The sequence below is a fragment of the Ictalurus furcatus genome, chromosome 2, assembly GCF_023375685.1.
Source record: "Ictalurus furcatus strain D&B chromosome 2, Billie_1.0, whole genome shotgun sequence".
In the NCBI taxonomy this organism is placed as follows: Eukaryota; Metazoa; Chordata; class Actinopteri; order Siluriformes; family Ictaluridae; genus Ictalurus; species Ictalurus furcatus.
In genome coordinates this window covers 17,539,674-17,565,108 of record NC_071256.1, presented here as the reverse complement: position 1 = coordinate 17,565,108, position 25,435 = coordinate 17,539,674, and the positions used below count along the sequence as shown (strand labels likewise).

The 25,435-nt window shown below is 39.8% G+C and overlaps 1 protein-coding gene across 2 annotated transcripts in view; it reads left to right on the top strand.

Moving 5' to 3' along the window:
- The first annotated feature begins 304 nt into the window (after nucleotides 1-304).
- nfkb1 (nuclear factor of kappa light polypeptide gene enhancer in B-cells 1) overlaps nucleotides 305-25,435 on the top strand; it is a 36,890-nt gene continuing 11,759 nt past the window's right edge. Inside the window, exons 1-8 of one of the 2 annotated variants that reach the window (XM_053651314.1) lie at nucleotides 305-689; nucleotides 5,291-5,334; nucleotides 6,050-6,128; nucleotides 17,457-17,494; nucleotides 17,591-17,689; nucleotides 21,811-21,959; nucleotides 22,070-22,233; nucleotides 22,890-23,048. In XM_053651314.1, the coding sequence (XP_053507289.1) occupies nucleotides 5,296-5,334; nucleotides 6,050-6,128; nucleotides 17,457-17,494; nucleotides 17,591-17,689; nucleotides 21,811-21,959; nucleotides 22,070-22,233; nucleotides 22,890-23,048 (727 nt within the window). In that variant the 5' untranslated portion in view covers nucleotides 305-689; nucleotides 5,291-5,295. The remainder of the gene's footprint in view (nucleotides 690-5,290; nucleotides 5,335-6,049; nucleotides 6,129-17,456; nucleotides 17,495-17,590; nucleotides 17,690-21,810; nucleotides 21,960-22,069; nucleotides 22,234-22,889; nucleotides 23,049-25,435) is intronic. The other variant, XM_053651321.1, reaches the window with a different exon arrangement.

Sequence of the window (25,435 nt, the reverse complement as noted above, 5' to 3'; positions counted from 1 at the left end):
TTATTGTTTTTTAAGCACCACTAGATAGAAAATGGCTGTGTTCAAAGTTTTCTAGTACTTAAATTTCAAAAAGCCAAATTCAAACACCTTGTACAAAGCCTGATGTTCATATTTAGACACAGCGGTTAGCATAGTGTTGTTTTAACGAAAATGGTATTAATGGCCGCACATACAACATAGTACTGACGATACAACCGTTTAAAAAAAATACAGTGGCATCGGCGGTATTTTGAAGTTTTAGTATCGCGATACTACTGTGGTACCGGTATACCGACTGTATACAGTATACTGAGTTGTAATTGCGGTTAATGTCCGCCAGGGGGCGGGGCGGGGCGGAATGGTGGTCTTGCTCTACGTCACGGGGAATTTCCAGCAAGGAAGTCAACTTTCTATACAAACACATCGATTGTGGCACAAACTGCTTATCAATGAAATTGAATCGTCCTTATCTACCGACATTTATCCGCTTTTTTATTCGTAAATTCTCTGGTTTTCTTTGGTAAACAAGTCGTCTTGTAGCATTTCATGAGAAAAGCAGCGCGTGAGAGAGAGATAGAGAGAGTTTTGTCTCTATCGTCAACACGTTTAGATCTTTAACATGGCGCAGTAAATACATTTTTATAAACACTTTTAGGACGAACAGGATAACAATTCATGTTCTTTCTGCATTTGGACTGTTATTTGTAAAGGTAAGAGCTTTACAAGTAAAAAAACGTATCTGTTTTTTTTATTAACATGTTTTGTTTTTCCACTGTTATTTTGTTGCTCTTTGTATCATCCACTTGTTACATGTTTAATGTAACTTCCTACTTGTGACCACTCAGTTTAGCCTTTTAGCATTAGCTTCAGCTAACAGGCATTAGCTTTAGCTAACACCTTCCTGATTTTTAAGGGGTTTTATAATTCAGCGACCTTAGCAGAGTGAGCACACCAACACCCCGTTGAAGTTAACATTGATGGACAGGGCAAGCGGTTAAGGCAAGGGCTGTATCCCAAATAACAATCTTATGGACGTGTAGTGTAGTCCATAAACTGGATTTCAAGATGCGGTGTTAAAGGTGTAGAAACCATTACTCCACGTTATCTATCGTGCATGCAGATAGTTAACCCTGGTTAGTGTGTACATGCCATTCTAGCACAATATCTAGTACACAGTGTAAACAAGGATCAGATTGGGACTTGGTTCACCTACCAAAGTACACAAGAAGAAGTATGGAAGATGGTTCTACCCTCTCTCCTGTCCTCTTCTGTCCTATCCTTCATTCTTCTCTCTCCTGTCCTCTTCTGTCCTGTCCTTCATTCTCCTCTCTCCTGTCCTCTTCTGTCCTGTCCAACACTCTCCTGTCCTCTTCTGTCCTGTCCTTCATTCTCCTCTCTCCTGTCCTCTTCTGTCCTGTCTAACACTCTCCTGTCCTCTTCTGTCCTGTCCTTCAATCTCCTCTCTCCTGTCCTCTTCTGTCCTGTCTAACACTCTCCTCTCTCCTGTCCTCTTCTGTCCTGTCTAACACTCTCCTGTCCTCTTCTGTCCTGTCTAACACTCTCCTGTCCTCTTCTGTCCTGTCTGACACTCTCCTGTCCTCTTCTGTCCTGTCCGACACTCTCCTGTCCTATTCTGTCCTATCCGACACTCTCCTGTCTTCTCCTGTCCTCTTCTGTCCTGTCCTACACTCTCCTGTCCTCTTCTGTCCTGTCCTACACTCTCCTGTCCTCTCCTGTCTTGTCCTACACTCTCCTGTCCTCTCCTGTCTTGTCCTACACTCTCCTGTCCTCTTCTGTCCTGTCCTACACTCTCCTGTCCTCTTCTGTCCTGTCCTACACTTCCTGTCCTCTTCTCTCCTGTCCTGTCTAACACTCTCCTCTCTGTCCTACACTCTCCTGTCCTCTCCCGTCCTGCTCTCTCCTCTCTCCTGTCCTCTCCTGTCCTGCACTCTCCTCTCTCCTCTCTCCTGTCCTGTCTAACACTATCCTGCATATCGTACACTCTCCTGTCCTGTCATATACTCTCCTATCTTACTCTCTCTGTCCTGTCTTAGAATCTCCTGTCCTACACTTCTCTGTCCTGTCTTACACTCTCCTTTCTTTGTCCTACACTCTCCTGTCCTATCTTACACTCTCCTTTCTCTGTCCTACACTCTCTCTGTTATGTCCTACATGCTCTCTGTTCTGTCCTACATGCTCCTGTCCTACACTCTCTCTGTCCTGTCTTACACTCCCCTTTCTCTGTCCTACACTCTCTTTTTCCTGTCTTACACTCTCCTGTCCTATCCTACACTCTTCTTTCTCTGTCCTACACTCTTCTCTCCTGTCCTATCTTACACTCTTTCTGTTCTGTCCTACACTCTCCTCTCTCTGTCTAACACTCTCCTCTCTCTGTCTAACACTCTCCTCTCTCTGTCCTACACTCTCCTGTCCTGTCTAACACTCCCCTCTCTCTGTCCTACACTCTCCTGTCCTACAATCTCTGTCCTGTCTTACACTCTCTTTTCTCTGTCTTACACTCTCTCTGTCCTATTCTACACTCTCCTCTCTCTGTCCTACACTCTCCTGTCCTGTCTAACACTGTCCTCTGTCCTACACTCTCCTGTCCTGTCCTGCACTCTCCTCTCTCCTGTCCTGTCCTGTCTAACATTATCCTGTCTGTTCTATGCTCTCCTTTCTCTATCCTACACTCTTCTGTTGTATACTCTCCTCTCTCTGTCCTACACTCTCCTGTCTTACTCTCTCTGTCCTGTCTTAGAATCTGCTGTCCTACACTTCTCTGTCCTGTCTTCCACTCTCCTTTCTCCGTCCTACACTCTCCTGTCCTATCCTACACTCTCCTCTCTCTGTCCTACACTCTCTCTGTCCTGTCCTACAATCTCTCTGTTCTGTCTTATGCACTTTTGTCCTGTCTTACACTCTCCTGTCTCTGTCCTACACTCCATGAGAACCAGTGTAAAGCACTTTGGAACCATTTACCATTTATTAAGTATTTATGCCGAGGACGAAATACAACGGGAGCTAGAAACGGCAAATGAAAAAGTATACTTAACAATATCAAGTAGATTAAGCGAGCTGAGCATTGTTCACGCAGGAAAGCAGTGCAGAGTGAAGCTCGTGCGCATGCGTGTTCGTTTCAGTCATCTCCGCAACAGCTGATAAAATCCTTTTGCTTACTTTAAGTCTAGCATTACAAGCATTCTGAATTCACTTTACTACCACTGCTCGTCTCTTTTCCAGCATTTTCTCAATTACCTTTTTAGCAAAGCAATACATCACAATCGACATCAGCACAGCTCGAACCTCCTCCATGCTTCTTGTTGTTGTTGCTGTGTCGTTATCATATTTCAGAAAATAGAGTGTCTGTTTTTGAAACTCGAACCTTTATCCGAAGGTTAAAAAAAAAAAAATTCATCCCATGACCAGTAATCGAACCCGGGCCGCAGCAGTGAGCGCCCCGAATCCTAACCAGTAGACCACGAGTTTGGGTGCAGAAAACTCTTTTGTTACTGTTCAAAGGTTTGTGTTCCAATCAGAGCCTGCTATTTTACATTATTACATCATTAAAATCAGCTTACTTTTGTGTCAATAATCAGTTTGATTGTAGTGTACTTCGGGTTTTGTCGCGTGCAGTCATACGTCACCGGACTAATTTGCCTAATCTTCACGGAAAAATTTCCTTGGATTCATTTTTCTGGGTAATTTTGGTGGAAAAGCGTCTATAGACATTTACACACCTTGTTTTCCTGCTCAGCATGAGACGATGTTAGTGTTTCAGTTTCAGACCCTTTACTGGGAAATTAAAATATCAGCGTATATCCATTTTTCCCCTCATACTGACTGTGAGCTAGTGTTTGGCAGAATTGAGAGACTGTCAGCCAATAAGACACGAGTATTTCCACATGTTTTCCTGTAAACGATGTCTAATTGGTCTCGCCTCCGTTCACTGGAGACACAAAATTACAACACTGCCGTCTTCTTTTACTGACCTTCAGTTACGAAGTGACAAACCGCTCCAAGTGGAGAATTATAATAAGTCTCCGGGGCTACAGCCCTGAATGTCCAGGCCAGGTTATGCTCCTGGACAAACCGAGCAAAATTATGAAAGAGCACATCCTCTGTCTGCAGTTCTCTGTATAATTGTAAGTGCTCTGTCTCTCACAGCGCAACAACCAAAGCGTCACCCCAAACTCTTTTTGTTTCAGTTTTCTTCTGTTCAGGTGAAGAATGACATGTAAAGACACTAGAAATGGTAAAATTTTGATTGTGATAAAAGGATCATCCATTTTTAAACCAGTCTGACTGTCCGTGAAAAAGTTTGTTGGTGTGTGTTGGGGCAGTGTGAACATGACCAGTGTGTTTCCCAACATTCTAAATCCAACAGCCAACTTTTAAAAGTTGGCGACTGTGTTGGTGAAAGTTGGCGTTGGTCTGTGTGTGTCTGTGCAGTGTGAACCGGGCTTTAGACTCTCCAGTCCTGTCCTGCACTCTCCAGTCCTGTCCTGCACTCTCCAGTCCTGTCCTGCACTCTCCAGTCCTGTCCTGCACTCTCCTCTCCTGTCCTGCACTCTCCTCTCCTGCACTCTCCTGTCCTGTCCTGCACTCTCCTGTCCTGTCCTGCACTCTCCTGTCCTGTCCTGCACTCTCCTGTCCTGTCCTGCACTCACCTGTCCTGCACTCTCCTGTCCTGTACTCTCCTGTACTCTCCTGTCCTGTACTCTCCTGTCCTGCACTGCACTCTCCTGTCCTGCACTGCACTGCACTGTACTGCACTGTCCTGTACTGCACTGCACTGTCCTGTCCTGTCCTACGCTCTCCTGTCCTGTCCTGCACTCTCCTGTCCTGTCCTGCACTCTCCTGTCCTATCCTACGCTCTCCTGTCCTGTCCTACGCTCTCCTGTCCTGTCCTGCGCTCTCCTGTCCTGTCCTGTGCTCTCCTGTCCTGTCTTTTACAATCTTTTCCTGTCCTACATTCTCCTGTCCTGTCTAACACTGTCTCTAAGACTCTCTGTCCCACATGGCTCATTTGCTATGTTAAGGGCACTACAAAGGGTGTCTAAGCCAATATTCCATAACCTACACTGTATGGCCAAAACAATGTGGACAGCCTTCCCAGAAGAGTGGCGGTTGTTATAGCAGTAAAGGGTGACTAAATCTTTAATGGGATGTTCAACGATCCTTCAACAAGAAGATCAGTTGTCTACAAACTTTTGGCCATATAGTGTATGTAGTGCATCATATACAGTGCTCTCTTGTTGGTCGTTCTACGCACTTTGTAGTATATAGCCAATGTCTTTTCTTTGCCGTGCAGGAACCATGAATGAAGAGGACGCGTATCTTCCAGGGCACCAGGAGGTGGGTAAAGAAACCCTACGAATCAAAAACATCCTTGCATTATTGTATAACATACAGTAGACATGTCCTGATAATCAGTTATATGATCTATGACAATTTTCATCAAGAAGCCATATTTTAGGAAAGCAGAGTTATCCTATAACTCTCATCACCAATCATGAATATGAAGCGTAGAAGTCAGAACTATAGAATAAACCTTAATAAAATCACTGCGATTAAAACAAATCCTGGTTCCTGTTTCATCACCGATTATGCAGCCCTAGAAAATCGTTCCACTCATTATGCTTCCTCAAGAAGTTTATCAACTGCGCAGCACCTCAAGAAAGCTCTGGTGAAAATATTCTCATCACACAGGAAGCGTCTGTTAGAAAGCTGCAGAGTTGTATTTTTTCCTGTATTCTGTGGTCGACATTGCTCTCCTTCAGTCTGAGATCAAATGTGAGTCGAAGCTCCAGATCCTGGTGCACAGAGGCACTCTTTTTAAATAATGATAGTTGTTTTTCCTGAGTGTATCTTGTATATTTCTAGACCATTAAGAAACTAGTAGCTGATTAGATATCTTTTAAAATCTGTTTTCATTTTGCCAATTGGACGATTCTTTTACTGTATTAAACACACTGCCGTTTTATATTTTTCTTGCAAAATTAAAATTTAAAATGTCTACTCTAAAGTTACTGTAGGACTGACGTCATTTTGTTCTCTTCTCTCTGTGTAGTTCTTTGACTTTGATCCACACTGGATTCCAGTGGACCCAGGATTTGCCGCTGTGCCGACATCGAACCCACTTCGTATGGGTAAGAGTGTGATCATCAGATACACTGGAATAGGGATTTATGACGTAGGCCATAAAATGTGGCACTTGTGCTTTTGGGAAAGATTAGGATTAAGTGCATGGGCAATGTTTCTAGGGCACACGGTGGCTTAGTGGTTAGCATGTTCGCCTCACACCTCCGGGGCCCGGCGTTCGAGTTCCGCCGGGGCTGTGTGTGTGGAGTTTGCATGTTCTCTGTGTGGAGTTTGCATGTTCTCCGCTGTGGGGGTTTCTGAAAAGGGTACTGACCCTGATGGATAGACTAACACCCTACCTAAGTGTTAGGGTTAGGTAGGGTTAGGTTTAGGGTTAGGGTTAGGTAGCAACAGGCTAGGTACAACCTGAAATACAATAGTTACTACATAACAACAAGCTAGGAACCACCTGGAATACCGTAGTAATGATATAGCAACAAGCTAGGAACCACCTGGAATACCTTAGTAACCACAGAGCAACACGCTAGGAACCACCTGGAATACCATGGTAATGACATAGCAACAAGCTAGGAACCACCATTATTATGGGTACAGGCACCTTTTGTACAGTGTGTAGTGTAAGTGGTAGTAAGAATCTGAACCACAAACTCCTTACTACAGATTACATGACTCCCATGCTCCAGATTAAATGAATCCCAAATGACTCCTTTACTTCAGATTAAATGAATCCCAAATGTTGTCCTTGCTCCAGATTAAACAAATCCAAACTGCTCCTTTGCTCCAGATTAAATGAATGCCAAATTACTTCCTTACTACAGATTAAATTAATCCCATATGACCCCCTTTCTAGAGATTAAATAAATCCCAAATGATTCCTCAATCCAGAATAAACAAATCCCTAATGACTCCCTAGCTACAGGAGTAAATAGTTCATCATTATTATTATTAGTAGTAGTATTAATTTTATTATTTTATACTTTATATATATATATAATGTCGTCTATGCTTATGTTGGCTAATCTGGATTGTGAATCTGGATTCAACATGTAGATATGTCGCTTTTTTTTTACTTTTGCAGCAGACAAAAAAAGCAAGAGAGATGTATGTGACTAGAAGTAAGAAGAAAGCTGCTAGCCCTGTGTAAAGACAGATTACTACATTGTACATATTGTTTGCAATAACCGTCATCTTATTGTGAGTGTGTAATATGATTTAATGTAGCTACGTTTACTCAGCAGTTTACTCAATATTTACCCTGGCCACTTTCCTTTAATGAACACACACCTAAACTGCCGAATGCTTGCTGATGTTGCTTGCAGAGTGTGCCACCGATGTTTACATGAGCTGATCTTTTAGGTAAAAATTCATTGAGTAAGCTCAGTGAAATTTACCAATGACTTAATTCATTTATTCTCAGGAACACACGTTAAGACGGTAAATACTTATTATGCAGCGTGCACATAAAGGAAATAAAAATCTAAAATAAAACATTTCATTAAGACACAGCAAGTTTCATGATGAGTGAAGAATAAACCACTCTGTGTCCTGCTGGAATCGGGTCATCATTAAGGACAGTGTGGTGTGATGTAAGAGGAGTTACTCTTACCAACCTGAAGTTGATTTATTTACCAAAAACCGCATGTCCTGAAGTTCTGCCAACAAGAAAATTAAAGTAATTTAAGAACGTCACGTCACACTCTTAATCCATTTATAGTTACACTTAACCTAAGGAGACATTTATTAATATTTATGGAAGGAGTCTCCAGTGTCAGTCCTTTTTAACAGTCAGAGGTTCCACAGCATTAAACGTAAATATAAACGGATAAAAAGTATGAAGTGTTGTTCTTTAACATATTGGCAAATCACTGTGATGATATAAGAGGAATACCACTCCATCCCATTGATTATTTTCCTGTCACAGTGCGCCCTGTTATATTTTATTCCTTACACCACAGTAAAAGTTTCAGTTAAGATTTCTACAGAACATGCTCAAGTCACTCAGCTGCCGTTCCTCGCAAAACTCTGAGCTAGTTGTTTGCTCGTCTATCAGCCGTGGTGAAGACGGTGAAGATGTAGGATTTGGTTTGGCTACAGTTTGGTTATTCCCACCTCCCATGACAGCAGGGTTTTTTTTTTGTTTACCAGAGAGAGTGAAACGTGTGATTTCACTTCCATGTCTTGGAGGCTAGTTAGCGCCAGTGCTAGCGTAACATAAAAACAGCTATTTCCCAGCTATCAAAGCGGGTAACTTTTTAACTTGTTAGGAATCCTTAGGTGGCTTGGTGTTTCAGTAGCTTTAGCTCGTACCTACTCACTATTATGCTCTCGTTTATTGATTTACCCGAGAATGGATCCCATTTATAAGAATAGCAAGTTATTTTGAGTGATTTGCAACTTAGAGGTTAGCAACATAGCTATTTAATCTGTCAGCTTGCGTTACAATAAGAGAGCGAATTTCTGGAAATTTATGAATTTACGTTAGATACAAAACAAATAATGTCCAGTTTGTAAACATTTCCATGTCAGTTTGATCCGCTGTGTTTTTGAAACTTTCATGGGGAAAAAAACGACCTACACAGAGACATGAGACTGCCTTCATCTTGGACTCGCAGAAATGGTATCTATGTAGGTATGAGCTTTCTGGTTGGAGCTGTTATAAAGAGCTACAGTGACATATTTTGACACTTGAAGCTGATCTATAAAGATTTCACACACAAGTAAATGTTATACAGTCATCATGCATAGTGGACTTTGTCCTTTTACACCTGGCTCTCTGTAACGGTTACGTGTTAACTAACACCTACTCTGATTCACTCGAGAACCTGGTTAAAAGCTTTAATGACACCCGAAAAATGAAGCCTTTGTCAGTTTATTGTTGTTCTAACAAGCTCTTGATGCATTATTAAAGATCGGAATAGCTGAGTATAACTCTTTTCATTCTGACACGTTGTGATGCAGATCTTCATATATGATTTACATTTGATTTTGATTTCTGAACAAAACTCAAAAAATTTGGAGAGACAAATGTGCTCCTTTACAGTGAGGGAAAGAAGTATTTGATCCCCTGCTGATTTTATACGTTTTCCCACTGACAAAGAAATGATCATTCTATAATTTTAATGGTAGGTTTGTTTGAACAGTGAGAGACAGAATAACAACAAGAAAATCCAGAAAAACACATGTCAAAAATGTTATAAATTGATTTGCATTTTAATGAGGGAAATAAGTATTTGACCCCCTCTCAATCAGAAAGATTTCTGGCTCCCAGGTGTCTTTTATACAGGTAACGAGCTGAGATTAGGAGCACACTCTTAAAGGGAGTGCTCCTAATCTCAGCTCATTACCTGTATAAAAGACTCCTGTCCACAGAAGCAATCAATCAATCAGATTCCAAACTCTCCACCATGGCCAAGACCAAAGAGCTCTCCAAGGATGTCAAGGACAAGATTGTAGACCTACACAAGTCTGGAATGGGCTACAAGACCATTGCCAAGCAGCTTGGTGAGAAGGTGACAACAGTTGGTGCAATTATTCGCAAATGGAAGAAACACAAAAGAACTGTCAATCTCCCTCGGCCTGGGGCTCCATACAAGATCTCACCTCGTGGAGTTGCAATGATCATGAGAACAGTGAGGAATCAGCCCAGAACTACACGGGAGGATCTTGTCAATGATCTCAAGGCAGCTGGGACCATAGTCACCAAGAAAACAATTGGTAACACACTACGCCGTGAAGGACTGAAATCCTGCAGCGCTCGCAAGGTCCCCCTGCTCAAGAAAGCACATATACATGCCCGTCTGAAGGTTGCCAATGAACATCTGAATGATTCAGAGGACAACTGGGTGAAAGTGTTGTGGTCAGATGAGACCAAAATGGAGCTCTTTGGCATCGACTCAACTCGCCGTGTTTGGAGGAGGAGGAATGCTGCCTATGACCCCAAGAACACCATCCCCACCGTCAAACTTGGAGGTGGAAACATTATGCTTTGGGGGTGTTTTTCTGCTAAGGGGACAGGACAACTTCACCGCATCAAAGGGAGGATGGACGGGGCCATGTACCGTCAAATCTTGGGTGAGAACCTCCTTCCCTCAGCCAGGGCATTGAAAATGGGTCGTGGATGGGTATTCCAGCATGACAATGACCCAAAACACACGGCCAAGGCAACAAAGGAGTGGCTCAAGAAGAAGCACATTAAGGTCCTGGAGTGGCCTAGCCAGTCTCCAGACCTTAATCCCATAGAAAATCTGTGGAGGGAGCTGAAGGTTCGAGTTGCCAAACGTCAGCCTCGAAACCTTAATGACTTGGAGAAGATCTGCAAAGAGGAGTGGGACAAAATCCCTCCTGAGATGTGTGCAAACCTGGTGGCCAACTACAACAAATGTCTGACCTCTGTGATTGCCAACAAGGGTTTTGCCACCAAGTACTAAGTCATGTTTTGCATAGGGGACAGATACTTATTTCCCTCATTAAAATGCAAATCAATTTATAACATTTTTGACATGCGTTTTTCTGGATTTTTTTGTTGTTATTCTGTCTCTCACTGCTCAAATAAATCTACCATTAAAATTATAGACTGATCATTTCTTTGTCAGTGGGCAAACATACAAAATCAGCAGGGGATCAAATACTTTTTTCCCTCACTGTATATCTTAATGATTCATTATTTAATTAATTAAATGAATTAATGACTGATTCTGATTGGTCAGGGTGTTGATTTGGCTGTAATTCAGATCACAGGTTTCTATTCATTCTAATAAACTGTTTGTAATATGTAATCGTTTCTATTGACACTTTCTGTGAGGAGACGTTTATTTAACATTTATGGAAGGAGTCTCCAGTGTCAAGTTTTCTGACATGGGAACGTCTTCCGGACAGAGGAGTTTGCTGTTTCTCAGTAACATAAAATGTTGTTTGTCTTATTCACTTTTAGAGTGAGAAACAATATGGAACTTGTTTTGTGGATGTTTGACAACATTAATAGTTGATTTGTTAAAACTTATTACTAGGACAAATAACCTGGAAAAAATATCTAGAACATTACAAATAAATAAATAATGGTTTAAATCGGCAAGGGGTCCAGCACAGCCAGGTAATTCTCCCCTGAAAAAATCACTCCCCTGACAAGAAATATAGTTATCCAGAACAAACACTTGCCCAGTTTTGACTAATTTTGCCTAATGCACCATTAAACGTAACTATAGACAGCTAATATTATAAGATAAATAATAAAACACTTCAAGACGTATTTTGTGGTGGTAACTCTGCTTCTCTCTGCCACATCATTTAAATTCCGTTTTATTTGTATAGCACTTTTAACAAAGTAGCTTTATAGAAATATATAAATTCAGGATATAGATTTTAAATGTATGAATTTATCCCTAATGAGCAAGGAAAACCTCCCTGAGACGCTATGAGGAAGAAACCTTGAGAGGAACCAGACTCAAAAGGGAACCCATACTCGTCTGGGTGACAACGTATAGTTATAAATAAATAAATATATCCCTTCTACAAATTTGCTAATGCTACATGGTCAATCAGTGCAGTTGTGTAACCAGGAAAATTCACTATGGTTTTTACATGAAGGCTGTTTTGTTGAACTTATCCACTGTATTTTAGTCCTAGCCATCACAGCATAACTCTTCATATGAATTAAAGTCCAATCTCCGTCATCTTTAGTCTGTATCGTGTGGGGCCATCCTCAGCATCAGCATGTGACTTCCAATTGATGAGAACTTCAACAAGAAGTAGGGCATCAGGATGGACCAGGCAGGTCCGTCTACTGCAAGTGCGCAAGTCCCGTGTGTCTGAGTCCTGAACACTAATTGGAAGGCTGTTCCATAACTGTGGATTTTATATATATGATGATTGTGTGCAGGTTTCTGCGGTGGTTTTATTCCTAGTTAATTTTGCTACAGTATTAAATAAGAATCTAGAATTATTTTTGTTATCTTCAATTAGGGTGGTGAGAGATGGATCTAGCTCTTTCTATAGTTCAGGACGCTCTCCTTCCATGCTGTTTGAAATACTACCAATTAGGTTTGACGTCATTTACGTTCTAATTGTCGAGTGGTCTGTTTTAAGGTGCGTGTGTGATCGTTATACCAGGGTGCTAGCTTTTTCTCTCTAATTATTTTTTCTTAAGTGGAGCTACCTTATCTAGTGTGTAGCGGAACATTGATTCTAAGCATTCAGTCGCCTGATCAAGCTCATTGGGATCAGATGGTGATGCAGTCATAGTTAATATATCTGGGCGGTTATTGATAAAACTCTGACGTGAATGTACATTTGACTCGGTAGCGTGGCAAGGTGCATATATTATGATCAATACTTAATTTAAACGAGATGAGAGAATGATCTGAGATAGCTTCAGACTGCAGAAATGTGACTATATTTTCTCTATTTAATCCGTATGTTAGTATGAGGTCAAGAGTGTGACCACCATTATGAGTGGGTCCTATTACATTCTGATTGACCCCTACTGAATCTAAAATGAACGCAACCACTGTTCTCAGAGGGTCTTCCGGGTTACCAAAATTAATATTAAAGTCAACAACAATTAATGCTTTGTCTCGTGAAACAACCAGGTTCATGATGAAATCTGCAAACTCACCAAGGAATTTGTTGAATCACATCTCCCTGTTTAAGATCTTTTCATAACTAGTTTGTATGCTATATATATATATATGTGTATATATGCGTGTGTGTGTGTGTGTGTATATATATGTATATATATATATATTTAATGACATTGTATTTTATCATTTGGTTTCATTTGGCATCACAATGATTTTCAAGCACACCAAAATGTCTGGAGAACTTGGGTGTTCTTTGATTTGTCAGGAAAATGGCAGGATGGTTTGATGGACATGTTTGTGTTTGCATAGCATTGAATTTGCATTCCATTTCACAAGCCTCTCTCTTCGATGGATCATGTAACTTGCACAGTTGTGTGTCTCACACACACGTGTGCACACACATTATGACAACTGTGGAGGAAATGCAAGGCTGCGTCTATTTTCTCTCTGATCCTTTCACTTCTCTGTTTGATGTGAGAGACTGTTGAAAAACACAGAACCACGCCTGGTGCATACCATTTTAATAAATTTAGTTCTGACAATTCAAACTCATCGAGGCGGACTCTTCTTGTAAATAACAATGACTTGTGTAACACGACTTTGGCATTATGGAGATCAGGGCGAGGCCAGTTTGTGAACACCGCATGAGTAGCGGAAGTTCTCCTGTGACCTCTGCTTTGTTTTAAACATAACCTGGGTTGCATCACTATAGCGGGAAGTGTGTGTGGGTACGTGTGTGTGTGTGGACGTAACTAGCTCGATCGGTGCAGGTTCAGCGCCCAAGTGGAGAGGATGTGGTCAGAACCGAGTCACTGTTCAACACAGGAAGAGGAGGCCGAGGCTTATACAGCTACATGAATGCACACTAACAGCTTGAGTGGCAAGCTTCTCAGAAGAAAGCTCATGCTAGGTCACGTAGAGAAGTAAGCAAGGGCTCAAGCCAGCTGACAGCCAAATAAACATCTCCTTACAGAAAACTGCACCATATCAACAATTATAATTGTTTTTTAGTTAAATAAGTTTTTAAATTAGTTTTTAATCAGCCTTAGATTAGATTATGTAGAGCATCCTAGTTAAAAGTCTGTCAATCTTATGATTGTGAAGTAAATCTTATGTGAGCATGAACCAAGATTAGCCCCGCCCACTTTACATCAAAATATAGGAAATACGTATGCAGACACTTTTGTTTTTGTTATTTAATATACTTCGCTTCCAATGCATATAGCCACTTCAAATGTACACACAATTTGTGCTTGAAGTGGTGCTTGAAAGAATTTTCTACATTTCTGCATAAATATGACCTAAAACATAATCAGATTTTCACACAAGTCCTAAAAGTGGATAGAGAGAACCCAGTTAAACAAATGAGACAAACAATATTATGCTTGGTCACTAGGGCTCCACAATTAATTGAATATCGATCTCGATTACGATTTTGACTGCTCACGATTACATGAACATGATCGACTGCGATATTGGCTTTTAAAGTTAGTCCTCCGCTCATAAAAAACTCTGCTGCATATCAAATCAAGCGCTTCCTACATTTATTGCCAGTCATCATAGAGTGGAGCGGGGATGACATCATTTTGTATGCCAAAACCCTGAAACGAGTTAGCATTTTAGCCCTTCCAGTTCCATCGTCCCATATCAATGGGTTTTTTGAATGGGATTTTGGTTATAAGCCAGAAATAAGGTCTGTGGTGAACACAAGCTCAAAATATTCTCATGCTTTATTCTACGACATAAAATACACCAGTAAAACCCCACTCATGATTATTTAAAAAGCTTTTACATGTGTTGAAAAGGCGGTTGCTAACTGTCACGTAATGTGTGTTTAGGACAGATGCAAGTGCACAAAATTCGTTGTGTTGAACTGTTTCCATTGCTTTTGTTTGATTTGTTCATTGCAAACAGCTGAAAGTCTGTAAATTTTGACAATAAACCTGATTTGCCATGGGGGTGGAATAATTTTGATTGCAACTGTACTTATTTCCTCTCACTGTAGCCTTATTTCCTCTCACTGTGCTATGTGCTTAGTGATTATTTGTTTTGGACTTTTTGTACATATCCTTTTTGCTTGTAAACCTTGAAGACCTACTAATTGTGGTTTAGGACATGAAGGCTCAGTGAAATCTAAATTTAGCCTACCTACTAAGAAAGCCTAATTATAGATGAGCGCACACGTGCTTCCTGAAATGAAACCTGGGGTAGTCAAAATAACCGAAAAAACACCAGCTGTTTCGGTGAAACTTCACTTAGATCTTAGTTTTTACAGTGGAAACTTTCTCTAAAAATTACCACTGCCACATCATGATCAAGATATTTGTCATGATACAGGAGATGAGTTGTGTGTTCTCGGCCTCGTTTGGCCTCCGAGGTGCTAGTGCTGTGCTCAACACACTGACATCCGCATAATATATCACAGGAGGAAATCAAATCACATGTTTATAATAATACACTCATTGTTTCACTCAATAGCAAGAAAGAAAAAGGTATAGTTATTGATAGTTCTGGAAGATCTATATTTAACCTTTTACGGATGAAGTATCCAGTGCCAGCGCTTTGTAACTTTCACTGGAAAGTCCTCAGGGCTTTACAGTTTCTCTGTAAGATGACAAGCTGTGTGGGTTATTTTAATTGTCCATGCAAGAGAGGGAAAAAAAAGAGAGGCTAGAAAGGAAGCGATTGGTTACTGCTTCTACGACGTAAGTGTGAACAGGAACTTCAGTGGTGAATTTTTCTATATGTCTGCCTAAATATGACCTAAAACCTCATCAGATTTTCACACAAGTCCTAAAAGTAGACAGCAAAAACCCAATTCAACAATTGTATTCTAAATATTATCAGATATTGTACTTGGTCATTTGTTTACTGGGGAAAATCATCCAATATTGAATATCTGTGAGTGGCAAAACTACAAAAAACCTAAAAAAAAAAACCTACTAAAACCTCTGCGCTTAGCAATTAATTTGAAGGTGAAATTAGAGTCGGGTGGTTTCAATCAGTGGGATGAAAATGAGGTGTGAGTGAGCACCCGGTTTTAACGAAGTGGGATCTATCTAAGTTTGATCTTCACAACACATGCTTGTAGAAGTGTATCATGGCATGAACAAAGGAGATTTCCAAGGACCTCAGAGAGAAAAAAGAGTGTAAAAATGGAGGCTTAGTCACAACGGAACCCAGGGTAACTTCTTAGCAACTAAGGGCCTCTTTCACCTTGGCTAATGTTAATGTTCATGAGTCCACCATCAGGAGAACACTGAACAACAATGGTGTTCATGGCAGGGTTGCAAGGAGAAAGCCACTGCTCTTCAAAAAGAACATTGCTGCCTGTCTGCATTTGTTAAAGATCACGTGGGCAAGCCAGAAGGCTATTGGAAAACTGTTTTGTGGACGGATGAGACCAAAATAGAACTTTTTGGTTTAAATGCGAAGCGTTATGTTTGGAGAAAGGAAAACACTGCATTCCAGCATAAAAACTTTACCCAGTCTATGAAACATGGTGGTGGTAGTATCATGGTTTGGGCCTGTTTTGCTGCATCTGGGCCAATCTTTGCTGCATTCTTGCCATCTTTGATGGAACAATGAATTCTGAATTATGCCAGTGAATTCTAAAGGAAAATGTCAGGACATCTGTCGTTAGGTTCATGCAGCAAAACAGTTTCCCTAAGGTGTTCTACAAAAGAATGATTAAGGGTAATGTTTTGGAATGGCCAAATCAAAGTCCTGACCTTAATCCAATAGAAATGTTGTGGAAGGACCCCACCAACATCCCAGAGTTGAAGCTGTTCTGTACTGAGGAATGGGCTAAAGTTCCTCCAAGCCGATGTGCAGGACTAATCAACAGTTACTGGAAATGTTTAGTTGCAGTTATTGCTGCACAAGAGAGTCACATAAGCTACTGAAAGCAACGGTTCACATACTTTTGCCACTCACAGATATGTAATATTGGATCATTTCCCTCAATAAGTAAATGGCCAAGTATAATATTTTTGTCTTATTTGTTTAATTGGATTCTCTTTATCTACTTTTAGGACTTGTGTGAAAATCTGATAATGTTTTAGGTTGATAAACCTTCATGCACCACTGTAACTTTTTTCTCGGACGTTGAATGTGACTATAAACGGATTTTTAAAAAAGTATTTATATTAATATATTGGCAAATACGGCTGCTATAAGAATAGTAAAACACATCGGAAATAATCAGCTTCTGGGTGGGAACAGTAACCCAGTGACATTGCTGATTATTTTCCTATAACAGCGTGACACTGAGTCATTACATATCACCATGGTTTCTTTTAAGGAAGCTCTGCTAATACAAGTATTAACACTTTTTTAATTTTTTTTTTATTTTTAAAAACACTTCTAGAATTTCAGGTCTCTGTCACGTTTTATTCAGAAATTGACTTGACTTTCCGTACTTTCATCATAAACTGGATGTGTCCATATACTCTGTGTGTGTGTGTGTGTGTGCGGTACTAAAGGTAGCTCTTGCCATATCTAAACTGTACTGATCTAATACTTTGACTTCACAGTTTGAGTAAAATCTAAATTTAGCATGTCGTGTTTACTGAAATGAAGTGTGGGGTTGTCAAAACAGCGCTCAGAACATGACAGCCAATTCAGCACCTAATCTCTGTTTCATAGTGGAAACATGTGCTTTATAGTTTCAAAATGAAAGTCAAATACTTTCACGTTGTTGCGTATTGCAACGAAGTATGGAGGAAAACTCGGAAAACACCACACTTTTCAAATGGCTCATGATGTTTTTTTTCTTTCTTCTTTTCTTTGTTTCTCCAGAAGGACCTTGTCTCCAAATTACAGAACAACCCAAACAGGTAATAAACGATTACTTCTAGATGTGAGATAATGCTATTGATGTAATTTAGGATGTTTAATATCATTTGAATAACACTGTACATTGTGTTGCTCAGCGGGGCTTCAGGTTTCGTTACGGCTGCGAGGGCCCGTCTCACGGCGGACTCCCGGGAGCCTGCAGCGAGAAGAACAGGAAGACGTATCCTCAGGTCAAGGTGAGTCTGTCCAGGATCTTTTTTCTGAGCAGTGTCTAATTTATTTATTTAATTTTTTAACACAGTTTTTTAACAAACTGTCAGCAAATCAGTACTGTCATATTTAAAACAAACAAAAAAAGATTATTTTTGATGATACTTTATAGGTTAAAAAAAATCTATTTTTTTATACATTAAAAAATTCTTTTTATAAAAAAAAATTTAACACTGAAAAAGGAAAAATGATTTTACAATTTTAACGATTAAGTAAAAATATTTAACATCAAATCAGCTCCTTTTTTTTAATTATTAAAAAAACAAAAACATTAACAATTTTAATAACAAGATTTCACAATAATTCAGTAAAGCCTATTATTACGTAATTATCACATATTATAGATATTATATCGCCATATCACCCAGCCGTAAGCGACCACAGTGAATTATAGAATTTATTCAAGCATGGAGGACGATAAAGAAAAGTTTTGGCCAAAAAAATGAAGGTTTAATGATGTGAAAATAATATCATTCCAAGTACCTCAAACTTTCACCTCGTCGACTTCTTTTATTGTAGATTTCATACACTGCCGAGTCTGCAGACTGAGAAACTCATGAAAAAATAAAGTTTATTTCTTTTTGTTCTTTTCCACCAAATCAAAATATTTTGCATTTTTGTTGCAGGTAACACCCACTTTTCCTTTTTTGGAAGATTAACCTTTTGCGTTCATCTGCATATTAGTCTATCAAACCAATTATCAATACACACCTACTGCAAATATGACCTTAACAAGGAATTGTGGCACATTTGAAACGTCAGACTTGAAAAGAGAACAAAAAAAAGTGTGTGTGTGTGAGAGAGAGAGAGAGAGAGAGAGAGAGAGAGAGAGAGAGAGAGTGTCTGAGTGACGCTGCCGCTTTGGGAATTTCCTCAGAACGTCTCGCTGGTAATTAGTAGGAAGTACCGATACGCGTGTTTCTGTGACTTGTGTGGGCTTCAGATGGGAAAGGAGGCGAAAAACAACACGCCCCCACGACTTCAGACAGACTCAGACACGCAGAGGACACCTACCCCCACTTACACACACAGACACAATGTGCTTTCTGTTGCATCCAGCAAGTGAACATTGTCGAGCGTGTAACCTGATCCGGGCTTTTCCCCAACAGCATTTAATGCCGAAATGCGCATCGTCAGCGCCTAGCGGGAATCTGGTGGATTCTTTTTCCAGAGAGTTCTTTAAAATGATTGAGTGGATAGACTGACGTGTGTATCTGAGTTCCTCTTTTTGGTTCTGTTTTGAATAAAAACATTTACATGTACAGGGTGATATCACTATATCATCTACTTAACTCCTTATTTTAATTATCATCATTAGTTAGGGCTAGAAAAGTTTTTTTTTAATGATATGTCATTTATTGGAATATTAATATATCATGTATATGTATGTGATATGTCCTATCGCTTAGCTCATAATGTGCCTCATTTATCAATCTTGTGTATCATAGCGATTATACGATTTGAAACCGACAAATTGAGGTTAACATTTGTGAGTCTCCTTTTGAAATTACGTGATAATAATTAGGGGAAAATTTTAGTCAGACATCTTGTTTAAACATGAATCACTTTATTAAACATGACGTTTCCTTCAGAGTGAAATGTTTCCTTCTTCAGTCCGCATTTTCTACCCCTGATTTACCCGGCAAGCTCGGATGCTTGAACTATACGTTGGTAATTCGCATAAGCTTGGTAAGTGGTCTGCACTTATATAGCGCTTTTTCAACCTTGGTGGTTCCAAAGCACTTTACACGGGTTCTCATTCACCCTTTCACACACACACTCACACACCAATGGTAGCAGAACTACCATGCAAGGCGCTATCTTCCCATCGGGAGCAACTTGGGGTTCAGTGTCTGGCCCAAGGACAATTCGGCTTGTGGAGTCATGTGGGCCGGTAATCGAACTGCCAACCCTACGATTAGCGGACAACCCGCTCTACCACCTGAGACACAGCCGCCCACAATCTTCCACAATCTTCAAAAAAAATCTTAACAGAAACTTGAGTAAGTGCATAACCTGACTCTGAATACGTGTAACTTTCCGCATGTACAGTAAATGTAAATTGACAAACTCTGAATACAGCCCATGTTGAAGCATTTCTGTGCGCCATGTCGGTATCATGGTGAACAGAATTCTGGGATTGCCATTTCCTGTGAGTACATATGAGATGCTCATTTAAATTTGATCAAGTTGAGGTGCTTTATGAATGTAATAGACTTTTGTGTAAAAGGTGTTTTCATACTTGGTCCCTCAATAACTTAGTAAATGTTATTACCGTTATATCACATGTTATATCACATGAATATCACATGGTGATGTCATTCTGATGATGTGATGAGGTTTTTTTTTGTTTGTTTGTTTTGTTTTGTTTTTTGAGGTCACCAAACAGCAGAATGAGACCAACATGAACAGGGAACACGTTTAGGGGGTTTTACAGGAGCAGGGGGTTGCACTTGAACAATATGAATTCTGCGTTAAAAGGAAGTGTTTCATATTAATCCTAAAAGAAAACCTCCTCCTCTGTACTAGAGGAGTGTTTTGATATGGTTTGATATTCTCTTTGATATAGCTGGGGAATTTTTCATGGGGGCTAAAGTCAAACTGCGTCTCGAGTCAAACCATGCCGGGTGAAAGTGACATCTGAACCACATGTGAAACTAACCAATACAAAGTCTGAGTCAAAGTAGAAGACTCAGTCTCTCGCTCCTAAATACGTTTGAACATTTTCACTTTCGCGTAGATGTCAATAAAATAATATGCAGTCATTGATAATAATCCTTGTAATGCCCATAACGATAATGCGTGGTGTTTAATGAAGGGTGCGTCTTTAACGAAGGTCATAACATTGGACAGACCAGAGAAAGTCCGTCATCTGTCGCTCAGCTCACAGCTACGTGTTGGGAAATTCCCATATATACTTTTTTCTTTGATGTTCTCTAAGGTTACCATACATCACATCTGCCACTTTTCCTGGAACAGAACAACTTTTCTTTATTTTACTTTTAGTTTAGCTGTAATTTAAATATAAGATTTAATCCAGCTGAAATTTAGCTAGCAATTTTTTTTCCAACACCCACTGCCCTCTCAAATTAGAGTCAAAATAAGATTGCTGGGTAATGTGTGAATAAATGATATATTATTGATAACGCCCTTTTAGGGGGTCTATGAAGTACCTTAAAGGGTTCTCTGGTTTGTATCGTAATGATTTTCTTGTAGATTTTCCTTTCAGAGAGAGTTCCAGGTGAATCACTGATAAAAAGCAAAGAACCCTTGAGAAACCTTTTCTTAAAGATTGTGGCTGTGTTAGTATATTAAATGGCTACATTACAAAAAAAGTGAAAATATCTTGAATCTAGTCCTATTTATTTATTTATTTATTTATCATCATTTTGTATCGTTTTAAGCATGAAATGAGTAAAATAGAAATTCTCATGCTTGAATAAGGTAACTAGAACTTTAGTAGAATTAATACCGTTGAGCTCGCACTAAAGAGTCAGTTGAAGGTTTGGTTTATCCAGCTAACTACTGAACTGGTACTGAAAAACTGCCAGGTTTATTTCTTATAAACATAACTAATTAACAAGGGCTGGAAAACAGAGCCACACTTATTTCAGCATTTATTCAGCTAACTTATAAACTAGTGCTGGAAATCACTCCGGCTTTTTCCAAAGTTTTTCAGCTAACTAATAAAAAAGTGCTGGAAAACAAAGTCGGGCTTATTCCAAAGTTCATCCTTGAGACCAGGTTGGACTTGCCAACTCCAAAGAACAACTTGAACGTTAACTTGGAGAACAGTTTACTAGGTTGACTAGCATCAGCAATTTGAAAGCACTGAAAAACTGTCAGGTTTATTTCAGAGTTTATCCAGGAAACTATCATTCAAGAACATTATTTGAGTTATCCAACTAAGTTTAGATTAGCTAGTACTGAAGAAATTAAAGTTTAAGCTCAACTGGCATATTTTTTTGGATTTGCTATCTAGCTCAGAAGAACCAGCTTTATATGAAAGCTTATCCAGTTAACTAAATCTAATAAAGATATAAAAATGTTGTTTTCTGTTTGTGTGTTTATTTATTTTGGTCCACAGATCTGTCATTATCAGGGTCCAGCACGAATTGTGGTCCAGCTAGTGACTAACAGCAAACAGCCGCACCTGCATGCGCACAGCCTTGTGGGAAAACAATGTGACAAGGGCATCTGTGTTGCTGAACTCCAGCCCAAAGACTCTTCCATCAGGTATATGCCATGCCCACTGTTAGCTGTTAGTTTGCTAGCCTATTGTCTAATTAGCATTTCAGATATCAACACAGTGTAATAACGATTTGTGTTCTCTTTTTCTTTTTCAGTTTCCCTAACCTGGGTATCCTCCATGTGACTAAGAAGAACGTGAGTAAGACTCTGGAGGAGAGGATGAGTGAAGCCTACAGGCTCGGTTACAACTACGGTGTGGTCATCCATCCGGATATCGACTCTTTCCAAGGAGAGACACGCCTTCCCAGAGAGCTCACAGGTAACTGCGTGTCTGTGTGTTTGCGTACGTGCTTTGCAAGATAGGTTTGAAGGTTGAATGAGTGTATAACATGCTTGCTGAACAAATCCAACACAACTTTGACTCTCTGTCTCATTTACATGATGGATTTGTGTATTTGCGTGTTTGGACACATCATCATGCAATCATGTGCCGAAATTCCTGTTTTGATGTAAGGAAGTGATCCAAACTGAAACCAGGTACAAAAATCTGGTTGGACTTGTAATTAGCTGTTGGAAAGAAAAAAACATCAGCTTAGTGTTTTTAGATGTGAGCGTGTGTGTGAGTGTGTAAGAGTGATGAGTGGATATTTGAATATACACCATTTTGGTCAAGTGTATTTTATGATAAATAATGATTGTATATTTCAGTTCAAGAGAACAAAAGCTTTGTATTTTAGATTTAACTGGCCACACCTTCTTTACTTTGACTGACAGGTGCTCAGGCCACAACTTCTTCACTGGGACTGACAGGCACATAATTTACGCCTCCTTCACTGTAACACACGCGCACACTGGCCAGACCTTCTTCACTGTAACTGACAGGCACTCAGGCCACACCTCCTTCATTGAGACTGACATGCACCCAGGCTATGCCTCCTTCACTGAACCTAAAAGGCATTATGTTTGTGTTTCCAGATCACCAGAGGAATCTGATCTGCAATGCCGCAGCTAACCAGGCAAAAGACATGGACCTGAGTGTAGTGAGGCTCATGTTCACTGCATTTCTGCCCGACAGCGAGGGCGGCTTCACACGCAGACTCGAACCAGTCATATCCGAGCCCATCTACGACAGTAGTGAGTCCCTCAAAACACACACACACACACACGCTCGCTCACTCACTCACTCACACACACTTACTTTTAACACATACCTCCTATGCGTAAAACAGGAACTTATTGTTGTTCATTACAGTACATGTAATAATTACCACAGTATCGTAAATCATGATAAAAAAAAAGTTAAGCAGATATCATGCTGTGAAAATTTTATATTGGTGGCTATTATATTCCATCGTTGGGTCCCGATGCATCTGCAAATAGTCCGCCATTCTCATTTCATACACATGCTAGTGCTATTTAAAAATGGATGCTGTGTAAAATGTAAATAAAAACAGAATGCAATGATAAACCCATATGTTATTCACAATAGATCATAGAAAACATATCAAATGTTTAAACTTAGGAAATGAATCATTTTAAGAAAAACAAAGGTAATTTTAAATTTCATGGCCGCAACACGTCTCAAAAAAGTTGGGATGGGGGCAACAAAAGGCTGGAAAAGTAATTGTTACTGAAAAGAAACAGCTTTTTTGGAATTGGAGTTGTATAATCTACCTACATATCTGAGGCAAAAGTTGACATCCCTGATGTTTTTATATAATATTCACTGCACACTTACACGATCTGTATAAATGACTCTAAATAAATGACAGTTTGAGACATCCATATTTTTGCCATCTAACTTGCCTAGCAACAGTTTTCTAACATTAACCGCAACCGCATACATATTGAGTGCTCGACTTCCTGTGTCAAAAACACAAATTCTCAAGACAAATTGTTCAACAAACCGTAACAGAGAGACTGTGAAATAGGGGGAAAAAACTGCATAGCTTTACTAGTTTGCTTGAAGACTTATGTTGTGTATGTATGGTGAGAGCAGTTAGAGACAGAAGGAAAAGGGAATGAGGAATAAAGACAAGGAAGATCTAGACCATGAGGAGGAAGCTCTGCGTTCTGCATTTACATGAACCATGAATTGGATGAAACACTTTCAGTCTGTGGATCCAAGAAACCAAGCGTCTTTGGTTTTCTTTCTCTCATACGTTCTCTCTCTCTCTCTCTCTCTCTCTCTCTCTCTCTCTCTCTCTCTCTCTCTCTCTCACTCTGTGTGTGTGTGTGTTGAAAGCTAAACTTCATTGCTTACCCTCAATGAAACTGGGTGTACTTTCTGTTTCCACCTTTCACTCTCAGCTTCCTTGAAGAAGTGAATGGGCATCAAGAGAATGCACAACACTGGCTGTCTAAGTTAAACCTTACACACATTACTGAAAAATTTGCAATCACTTACATTCTCATAAGAACATCTATTGTCAACTAATTTATAATCAGATTGTACTATCAGAAACATAGACATTTAAAGTGCTTACAGAGACCCATAGGTCACATGATGTAGCTCTTGCCAACACAGCCGATACGATATAGCGGGAAGATTGGCAGCTGTCTTGAAGGATCTTAGTTTGTAAGCAATCCTTCTCACTGTAGAATGGTGAATTTTACATTATTTGGAGATGGCCTTATGACCCATCCCAGATTGATGAGCAGCAACAGTTGCTTCTCTGAGGTCATGGCTGATGTCATTTCTTTTTGGCATAATGTAGACGCATACCAGAGTGCTCCAGAACACCAAACTGCCCAAAGGTCTGCTTTTATAGAAGTTGGCACACTAATCCTGTGCATTTCTTTAGTTACACCTGGCTGTTAAATATTCTCGTAATGATTATGGAAGTAGGAAGGGTGTACTTATCCCCCCCCACCTGGTTTCTGACTGTCGGTTTACTTTTTTTTTTGGGTGGGGGGGGGATTACTACATATTGAAATCTGTGCTTTTTTTTTTTTTGTGTCACATGAAATGAAAACCCAGAATTGAATGAGGGTGTACGTTCTTTTTCCGACGACTGTATTCATGATAGATGATTAATGTGGGTGGCAACGGATATTTTTGGCACCTCACAGCCCCTTATTCCAGTGAACTGAAATTCTAATGCTACAGCATACAAAGACAATTGTGTGACTACCTACAGTATCTCACAAAAGTGAGTACACCCCTCAGATTTTTGTAAATATTTGATTATATCTTTTCATGTGACAACACTGAAGAAATGACACTTTACTACAATGTAAAGTAGTGTACAGCTTGTGTAACAGTGTAAATTTGCTGTCCCCTCAAAATAACTCAACACACAACCATTAATGTCTAAACCGCTGTCAACAAATGTGAGTACACCCCTAAGTGAAAATGTCCACATTGGGCCCAATTAGCCATTTTGGTTAAAAAAGTCGTCTTTTTTTTTTACAAATTTTTTTTTACTAAACATTAAAATGAAGTGACATAAATAGATAACATCTACAAAACTGGGTTATTGCTCTTGCTTTTAGCAAAATGTCATGTCGGCATTGCGTTT